At 41.7% G+C, this 10,425-nt stretch overlaps 1 protein-coding gene across 1 annotated transcript; it reads left to right on the top strand.

Moving 5' to 3' along the window:
• Positions 1-6,093: 6,093 nt before the first annotated feature.
• On the top strand, positions 6,094-6,372 carry SERTM2 (serine rich and transmembrane domain containing 2). Its single transcript, XM_062006326.1, has one exon. It carries the CDS (start codon positions 6,094-6,096, stop codon positions 6,370-6,372), a length of 279 nt encoding a protein of 92 aa, XP_061862310.1.
• The last annotated feature ends 4,053 nt before the right edge of the window (positions 6,373-10,425 follow it).

Here is a 10,425-nt window from a genome sequence, read left to right on the forward strand (position 1 = left end):
GCACCTCGAGAGTTGAACTTTGTGGCCTCTAAGGCTAGAGAAGGGCTGGGCACCTAAGGAGGTGTCTCACGAGTAGCTATAAAGACTAACAGCCACAAAAGCTGCTAAGAACAGGACACTTGGCAGTCCTCTTCAGTGCTGTCTGATTGTACCTCACTGAAGGACTGTGTAACTGCCAAGTGTTTTAAAAACACAGAAGTGCTGAGTACAATTAAGTAATAAATACTACTAGAAGTTCACAGTGCTGAGCTGATTTCTAAGCCATCTGATGCAGGTTTCTAGCAGTGCGCTCAGGGGAGAAGTGGGTGAACCCCCTCTTAGCCCTTTGAAAGCTAAGTGAAACTCCAGGCAAGCCGAGGTGCCTTGGCTCAGCACAACAGCTCACTCAGCCAAACTCTCAGCCAGGCAGGGATTAACCACATAGATGAAGGACAGAAATTGTTTTAACAGGAGGAAAGGGAAGGACAGTCACTGAGAAATGGTAAGTTGGTATTAACTGTAACCTTTAAACAAGAGGTGGAAAATATGTCCAAACACAGATTACATTTCCGATGTAACAGCTCCAAGTGAGAAGTCTGCTCTAATGTAACACACCTTCTGCTCTTAGTGCTGAGAACTCACAGCCACTGCTTCTGTTTTTTCTGTCACCTTTGACATGCACACAGGCACCTACCAAGTTGTGGCTCTTTCCTGAGTTCAACATATAGCATGTACATTAGCAAGAGACCTTTGCTTGGCCCTGGCCACACAAACAGCCCTGAATGATGTAATGATGTCTTTACAGCTGAAGGCTTCAATAAACTGTCTGCTACAAAAGGGAGGAGAGGAGTGCACAGTGCTTTCTCCATTCACTGCAGCTGCACTGAAAGTAATTTTTAATAAGACCCAAAGCAGGCATTTACTGTGTTCACAGGATTCAGGAATTTGGGTAACAGAAGAATCACTATAAGGTCATACAGATTATATTCATTAACAATCATTCAGAGATCTTATTTGCTTTTGTTACATCCAAATTTCATCCCAAGAATGCTCTGAGACTATTATGAGAAAGATGTGTAAAGTGACCTGATATAAACCTTGAGACACAGGTCAAATAATGCAAAGGAAAGAATCTAACAAGCTCCTTGGTCTTTTGCCCCCAAATTCTTAATGGTTGCTTGAGAAATGGCTTTCACTGCATGTGTATCTCTGTGTATTTCCAAGGGAATTTGTACACCTTCATTTTAAGTAGCATAAATTTGTCATTGATTGGCCCAAAAATTTACATAGAGAGAAAGCCTTACATACTTCTCAACAATTCAGGAACTCAGCAATCATTCAGTCAAGCATTCATCAGCCTCAGCTGGTATAAATTGTGGTATTATCTAAAATTCATCTGTCTTTATTATACCCTGCTACAAAGGAAACAAGAAAACTAAGGGTACCCATCCAGCAAACAGCAGCTTGGTCCTACAAAAGGGAGAGATAATTTACTGCAAAATCAACAAAGGGGAAAAAAAAGCTGAGAAGAGAAGCTGGATTGCATGGACAGGGAGCAATTTCTTTTCAGCATTGCTCATTAGCATTATATAGAAAGCAGGGTGGCAAGATTGCAACACATGGCTGTCTCTTCTGGGTCCCATCACTCAAACAGCAACATAATTCCTGGTTAAACAGAGTTTTCACTTGTTTCTTCTTAGGTAAGAAGCCATATACCCAGGATTTGGAGGTGCTGTCAGGTAGTTTGATGGTAAAGCAGTAATTGTACAGGTTCCAGGGAAAAACACACATAGTCTTCCTTCTGATCTATCATTATCCTTTCATCCTCATGTCCTGGCAGGGAATGGTGACATAGACTGCAATGCTGTGTACTGCACATGACATTACAACAAAGGAAATGTAAATAAAATCAGCAATCAAAGCTGCCTTATAGGTTTTGGTTTTCAGAGAGTTCATTCCACCACAAAAGCATGGAGGAATTGTTTTTTTTCCAGGGACTATGTTTTATTTATCTAAACAGCACTGCATTGCAATAATACACTGTGCTTGTGAGTCCCAGAGACTGAAGAGCACTTAGAGAGATGAATTTAATATACAGCCCTCCACCCCAGGCAGATAGAAGTGTTGTGGAGCTCTGGGTTTCATTACCCTTTGGCCACCCTGCTTGGCTGTGGCCATGGGGGACCAGAGAAGGAGAGCTATTCTGAGGAGATAGTTTTGAAATTCAGTGTCTCTATTGTGTCATGCAGAAAGCTGCAGAGGGAGAATGAACTCATCTTTCCCAAAACCTTGTACGGGACACTTTCCAGAGGGGAACCTTGCTCCCAGTGCACCAAACATACACCACGAAACACCAGCTGTAGGCACTGGGAAATTTTATAAGCCGAATGGCCAGTGTGGGCCAGGTTCAGCCCATGATGTGCCTCCAGCCAACCCACCTGCAGGGACACAAGGGAAATGGGCATGTGAAATGCAGCTGTACAAACTGCAGCCACTCTGTCTATGCACTGGCTACCTCCAGCTCTGCCTCACTGCCAGGGAAACCTTGGGACCTGCTGCACTGCATCCCAAACTGGCATCTGTCCCCAACAGACTGAGCCACTCTGCATGAAGCAAAGGAAACCTTGTTCACTATCACCCTTCTGAAACACGCAAATAACTAAAACTATAGCAATTCATTCATATGGTTTTCCCTAATTTGTGTTGTAACTGAAACAGCCTCATAAACCATCTTTACTTTGTCAGCCAGAGGGTAACTAAGAAATACAGCTCAAAAGGTGTAGTGATCTGAAGGATCAAGGTGGTTTGGGTTCTCACCTCAACCTTGGCTCCTGCCTCATTTCTCTGGTGCCTTGTTAATAAATCTGTGCTTCACACATTCATAAATTGGTTAAAATCATTTTTGCCCACCACACTGCAAAGTTGGGCTTCTGCTTGTGCATGCAGAATTTCAAAGTATTCAGGGGAGAGAGGACCTGTAAACAAAACCAGACACTCAGCCCTTCCCAAGCCACCAAACAGTAAGCAGAGGGACAAAAATATATCAAAAGCTCCAATGCCAAAGAACAATGGTTAGGGACTATCCTGAGGGTCTCAGCAGAAAAGTGACATGTGTCCACAGCTCCAGACAGGAAGCCAGCTGGCAACCCTCACCAGGTAACCCTTCCCAAGAGGCACAAACCAAAAAAATCTTTGCACCTTCCAGAAAATTAGAGAAAGAAGCTGATAACCTGTCCTCCTGGCTCGTGTCTTACTGCACAATTAGGAGACAGCTTAGTTTTGTCTACTACTTACGAGCATGAAAGAGTTAAGACGAACCTTGTACAAACTTTGCTGTGAGCTGAGCTCACAGCCTCCCTCCCTTCCCTCCTTGCCTGCTGCTGAGACACAGCAGCACTGGAGCACTACGGATCCTCTCTGCTCCAACTGTTGTCTACTGCTGCTGAGGGAGGGGACTGGCTGTTTGCATCCAAGCAGCAAAGCTCATGAAGAGAAGGCTCCTTGCTCCCTTCTCCTATTGCCTGTGAAGGAAAGGCATCAGCAGTGATGCTGTTTAGTTAGACTGTCATTTGATGTCTCAAGCCTGGGAGTAAGAGCCATCCCTGCCAGCGAACCATGTGAATTCAGGAGCAGAGAAGAAAATGCACTTGGCATATCTGTTGCTGAAAAGACAATATCCTGACTCCAGTAACAAGACAGCAGATTTTTCCTGCACAAATCCCACTACCTGGGAGGAGATGTTCCTAGATAAATCACCAGCAAGTTTGTGGTCTGAACCAGCTGCTCTAGTGACTAGTCCAAACATCCCTGCTTGCTCTGAAAGGTAACTATGCTTTATTTTGTTCTCTTCTTATGCACTACCACAGCTGGCATGCTGACACACTATCTCACACTTCAGCATGAGAACAAAAATCACCGTCTGTCCCTGAAAGGAGAGACACCCCCCTTTCTTATCCCTCAGATCCTCCCTGGAGAAAATGCCAGCCATGGATGGAACTGATACTTTAATGCTTTGTTTGTATTTCTTCAATGCTGATTTTTTTTTCTCTAGACAGAATCCACCTGGTACTGTCTGTGTTCAAACACAAAGCTTTCTGTGCTTGCCAGTTTGCTGCAGTTTAAATTATCAGCCTTGGAGAAGCTACACAAGTCATTGTTCTGTTTTGTCCCACTTATCTTTTTGTAGTTCTTAGAGTATTGTGTGGAAAAGCAAAAGAGAACTCAGAAAAGTTGCTTACACTTTTAGAGATGCCTTGCTGGCAAGTGCCTCAAACCAAATATGAGAGTAAAAGGCAGCAAGTAGGCAAGACAAGACATTTACTGCAGTTGCTAGATCAGGGGATTTGGACTTGAGGGCTTCTCAGGGTAACCAGTGAGGTTTTGCCTCTTGGAATCTGAGTCATACAAAGTTCTAATGCTAATGTCCTTTATATTCTTTTTTTTTATTTCAGAATCTTTTATTTTCACATGACCTTGGTCTCTACATTCTTCAAGCTTCTTCTGCCCCTTAAAGGGGAGTGTGCATGACATACTTGGTAGATCAAAAAGCAAAAGATCTTTGGGGTTGCCTGGAGCTACTGAATTATTTCTGGTTCATTTCTGGAAAAGATGTAGTTTATTTCACAGCTTTCAATAATCTGAATAGTTGATTGCTTCTGATGATTCTATAGTTGAGACTAAAAGAATCAAGAAAGCTGTGCCAACTCCTCATCGCTAATACTTTTTACTATTAATCTGCTCCTTTTATCAATAAATGCCCAGCTGGGCTTTGTTAATTTAACATCTTGGTTTGTAGTTATTTATTGAACTTTAATGTCTTAGCATTCTGCAATCTGATTTTATGAAGTAAGTAAAGCCATTAGGCTCTCTGCTCCTTAAGGAGAGAAATTAGCTCTGTTTTTTGCTCTCAGATGAAATGGGCAGAGAAATTGTCCTGTACTTTAACTCACACAAGTGTCAGATTCCAGACTGATAGCATTTCATTATCAACAAAGCAATCATGGTGTATGAACCATGGTGTTTAATATGGCCAGTAACCTTCACACGCTCTATTTCCAACCTGCTGTGTAACTTAAGAATATTCTTCATGGGGGAAGAATTTCCATTTATAGGTTCAAAGTGTGAAAATCAGTTATTTCCCTCTAATAGAGAGCAAAAGTGTCTGGCTGCAGTACACCTTCATTTCTGCATCAGCACCAAACCTGCTGCCAGAATAACTGTCTCCAAAGGGGTTGGGTCAGCCCTTTTCTACCATGCTTGCCCACATCCTCCTCCACAAAGCACATCACAGAATCCACAGAATCCACATCTAATTCTATAGACCATGGGGCTTTCTTTTACACCTAAGTAGTGTGTGTTACAGAGGAGACCTTGACAGATTTATATGGTCTTTCTCTAAATGCTCAGTGTTTCTACTGATCTCAAAGTGTTTCAGAGGAGCATGGCAAGGGTTTTCTTATGTATTTTTTCTAAGATGCTACATATAAGCTAGGCTATTTTAGTCTTGATTTCATTTCATTCCCTCTCTCATTTTTTCCTTTCAGAAAGATGACTTTTTGACTCTTCCTAATGAGAAACTCAAAACTCCATAGTCTTTAAGCAAGTACCAATAGCCCCAGATTAGGAGACAAGCTCAGCAAGGCTGGCAAAGCAGAATATTTTCCCCACCTCATGTAAGGATAAAACTACCTTCCGTAGGAGAAGCTGACAGCAAGCTGGCTCAGTTTGTTTGGAAAACACTTGGAAAGACCAAACCTTGTGCAGGTCATTTTGAGAGAAGGACAAAATCTTTTCACCTACCAAAGACGGTGACCTACCAAAAAGAAAGAACAACCCATGTCCAGCACAAAATAAAAGCCACATGGCAGTGTAAAATACAAGTCAAATGCTTGTTGTCATTGCAATAGCAACTTGCAAAATGATTTGTGAAGGCCTGTCTCACACAGTTTGCTTAATTGCATGAACCAGCAGTCTGGAGACCAAGAGGTTGGAGCGTTTCTTGCAGCAGCCATCATGCCACATGTCCTAAGTTTCCACCTCCTTTGTGAGTTTGGTGAGGGAAGGCAGGAATTCTGAAGGTAAACAGGGAAAATGGACCAAAGCTGACAGAGAGCGATGACTGAGATTTACTTCAAATTCCGTGGAAACCTGACTGGCCGTGTCCACTTTCCAACTCTGGCTACAGAAGTAGATACAACATCTGATAAGTATTCCAGCCTCTACTTGTATGTGGGATTGTTCCTAACACTTCTGGCTATCCTTCTCATACTGCTTTTCTCCATGCTCCTGCGCCTGAAACATGTTATTTCCCCAATCACTACATCTCCAGAGAGCACTGAGAATGTCCAGCAGTTCACAGATGTGGAAATGCACAGCAGGATTCCTACCACTTAGAAACCCCAAAGCAAAGAGGGCTCTGTGCTCATGAAACATGTTTTGTTTGGTAAAATGGTGGTAGGAAGAATCTCTGCCTCCCTGTTCAGCCCTACAATTTATTACACAGCCATCAACAGTAGCACAGAGCATCTGGAGAGTGTTGTGCAGCTCTGACTGAGGCTGGGACCCAAAGGCTGTTGACACTACAGGCAAAGTGGGCATCACCCTCAACAAGATTTACATTACAGAGCCTACTGTTGTCATGAAAGACTCATGTCCCTCTAAAAGCCCCTACAGAAAATGGTAAAAGCCACAATAATGACAGCAAAAAACCCAGAGACACATATCAGAGTGTGTCCTGGAGCTTGTATTTGCTGACCTATCTCTCTGCCCTTAAATTCCTTGTTTGTGAAAAAAGCTGAATCAACAAAGTTAAGTGGCATAAGGGAGGAAGAGCCCAGGGGGCATATACAGAGATTATCAGTAGTTTGGAAATTCTCAGGCATTTCTTCTATTCAGGAAGGAAGCCTTTAAACTGTCTTTTTTCCACTTGAATGGCAGAACAACACAATGGAGTTGTGTACAGAAGTATACAAATGTTTCATCACTTGCTAGAACTACTGGTTTCTGACATGAGAAACCATAGAGTGAATAGCTGCATTCCAGGTGCAAGAGCAAGGCAGAACTTTTAAAAGAAGAAAGTAAATAAATATAAAATTTAACAAAGTTTGAAAATGGAAAGAAAGCATTGGCAGGAAATGAGCAGAAGAAATGTTAAAAGACATACTACCTCTCTTTCTTTGTTCTTCATTATATTATCTGAGCTGAATACAAACCTGTTCATGCATTTCAGCCTTCCCAGTATCACCTAGTAATTCAAATACAATGTAAAGTTTGTGAGTCAAATGGACATTGTTCTCCTAACAGACTCAAATTCATAATAACTTTTCCTCTCACATCCATGTGGCATTTTCTTTCCCAAAAGACAGACCAGTTCTTCCAAAGCTTTTTCATTTGTTTTCCTCCAAAGAAGCTGAGGAAATGCCAGGGCCTGGCACTGCAATAATGAATAGCGTGAACAGCTTTAGACGTACACTAGCGAGGAACATGCAGATGGAAAGTAAACTCACTGAGCACTGAAAGATGGGATGAGATTCAAATATTCTGGCAGATCATTTGGAACAGTGAGGAAAAAAATGTTAACTTAAATTTAGGAAACAACAATCTGACCCAATCCTTTTACCTATGAATGATGTACAGAGATAGACTTTGCTTCTGTGGATGGGAAAGACGGAATCAAATATGGCATATTGCTTCTGGGATAGCCATGGCCTCTTCCAGAAAAACCTTGAGTGAGATTGTTTCAGCTACATCTCTAAATGGCATGAATTCTCTTCAGCTTTTCTTCTTTATTACAGTCTAATTCTAGCTTAACAACAAATCCCCTGGTGCTTTTCACATTTGTATACACTTATTTGCCAATTCTCCTCTCTAAGGGCTTAAAAAGTGTAAACTCTCCCCACAAAAACAGTGCTAAAATTAGAGAAGTCATTGACTCTATGGACTTGTGATAGTAACAAGAAATTGTTTCTCAAATGTTTTGTGTACAACAGGTTCTTTAATTGCTTTTAAAAGTCTGCATATGGGTGAGCTGTTTGGACCTAGGAATATGGCTTGTACAGCTTGCTAAGGGAGGGAGGAGAATGACATGGAACATCCATACTGGATACAGTTGGTCCCCAGGAAAGACTAGTGTTTAGTACAAAATGATTTAAAACTGGCTTCCTTATCTTGAATAGCATCTTTTATACTCCAGTAACCCTGACATAAGCAGGTTTATGTGAAATAGCATAGTGACTGTGTAAGGGACTACAGCAAACAATAAACTTTCAGCAATACCTCCCCATGCCATGCTTGGCTGTGTTTACCTCAAAAGAAGGCAGAAGGCAGGTTGCCCCCAAGCTTTCTGATATGGAGACAACACAGAGCTATCACTAGACAGGATGGTGGCTTCACACCTCTTCTAATGACTAGCTCCTCAAGGAGGACTACTGTCAGTACTGCACAAGGACCCAAATGTGTGATGATTTGGACATTAATCCAACTAAGACAGATGACTACTGAGTTAGTCACTGACATTTAAATTTAATAAAAATCTATGCAGATCAAGTTGGCTTGGTATGTGTCATTCACTCAGTCACCATGAGGCAGATGAGCCCAGGCTCAACATCTGGCTTGCCCTATACAGTCTCTCAATTTTCTTGATGTGCCATTTGAAAGCTACAATCTACTTAGGCAATAAATGTTTTAGCATACTAAATCAGCAACTAAACCACATTAGCCTTCCAGCACAATGATCTGACAAGCTTTATTTCCAAGAAACTGCAGGACAGATTCAAATACTTACATAAAAGGTCAGATCTACAAATGGAAAATTATAATATCAGAATATGAGTTGGGACTCATATTCTGATCATACTCATGATCTCAGCTGAAAAGCCTCCCAGAGGTATGTGCCAAGACTGCCTTTCTTTCCTTCTTACTAAAGAATTCAGAAGAACCTCACAACCCTTGAGAACTTACTGAGTAAATGTAAGAGCAATCACTTTATATCTCATTACATTATATCACATTATATCTTTGGTCAGACTGTAGCTTCCTTTTACACAAAGTATCTATCCCATTTGATACATCTACAGTCCCAGGGGCACTTGGAGCATCTCCTTTCTCTGTACAGCAAATTTTAAAGCCTTTCTCTTTGAGAAAAAATTTCAGAACAGAGAATGCCTTTTTCTCCTTTACATTTGCATTTATGTTCAAGACCTGATGTTTCTCAGAAAAGAGACTGTTGGGATGTGTGGACCTGTGCTGAGGGGGCTTTAGTGGACTTTGGCATTCTTTGGCTATAACAGTGGTTATTGGAACTTTTACATGGATTTGCTAGATCTTGGAAAGCTGCGTCACATCCATACCCTTCCCTTCCAGCAGACTGTTTCCTTCCCACTTGTCCATCTGCTACAGAAAACTGGGTATTTTTACAAAAATAAAGAGACATGCTACTATCAATGGTGACTCATTGACTGCTCTGTATTATTCCCACACATGGATCTGACATCAGCTCATACACAGAAAAAAGCTCATTTCAAATTAATTGTTGACTCAGGGGAAATTTCTGTAAGAAGACCCTCTCCCAGCCTGTGCATTACTGGAACCAGAACAGTTTGCTCCCATCTTTACTTCCATCTTTGACATAGGGGGAAAAAAAGAGACCCTGGTAAATTCAACACATCGTCTGTTCCCTACGTGCAGGAGATGGCAGCCACCTGCTGTTCTGAAGGCACAGCAAAATGCCTACGCCTTGCCACTCTTCGTGGGTTGGACTGTGAGGTAAGAGAAAGCCCACAGTCACTAGAAAACTACTATTCCTCCTAAATCTTCCAGGGTAGGGGTTGGAAGAGACCTTTAGAGGTCATCCAGTCTAACCCCATGCCAAAGCAGGCCCACCTAGGTCAGGTCACACAGGAACGTGTCCAGGTGTGTTTTGAAGACCTCCAGAGGAGAAGACTCCACACCCTCCCTGGGCAGGGAATATGTTCCTTCTTTGTGTCAGAATATATAAACAGAAACATATATTTTTGTATCCTCGCAGGGCTGCAGAGATGAACATAGTTTTACAAACAGCATAACTCAGCAGAGGATCAACCCTGAGCTTCCCAAAGGACCTTTTTTGATTTTACTTGATGAAGAAACAAAAAATGCTTGAAAGTCAAAACTTACATGAAGTCACACATCCTTTAACTGTCAGCATTAATAAAAACTTACTCCTTTGCCTTGTCTTCACTACAAAAAAAAAAAAAATGTCCTTACCCTATAGTCACTAATGTGGTAACTATGCTGGAAAACTAATCCTAAACTGAATATGCATTTTGAGGGACTGGATTTTTCAGAGGTACTCCAGGATTTATTTGGATGAAGGCAAGAAGAAATTGTCCAGCTGTAGGTAACGCTAAGCTGTGAAAGCAGATCTGAGTGCAAGAGAGGATGATCTGTTGAATTCATATACAATTAATA

This window comes from Colius striatus, chromosome 13, assembly GCF_028858725.1.
Source record: "Colius striatus isolate bColStr4 chromosome 13, bColStr4.1.hap1, whole genome shotgun sequence".
Lineage (NCBI taxonomy): Eukaryota > Metazoa > Chordata > Aves > Coliiformes > Coliidae > Colius > Colius striatus.

Excerpts from the sequence above, each read along its gene's own strand:
- SERTM2 (XM_062006326.1), top strand. The coding sequence starts at position 6,094 with ATGACTGAGATTTACTTCAAATTCCGTGGAAACCTGACTGGCCGTGTC.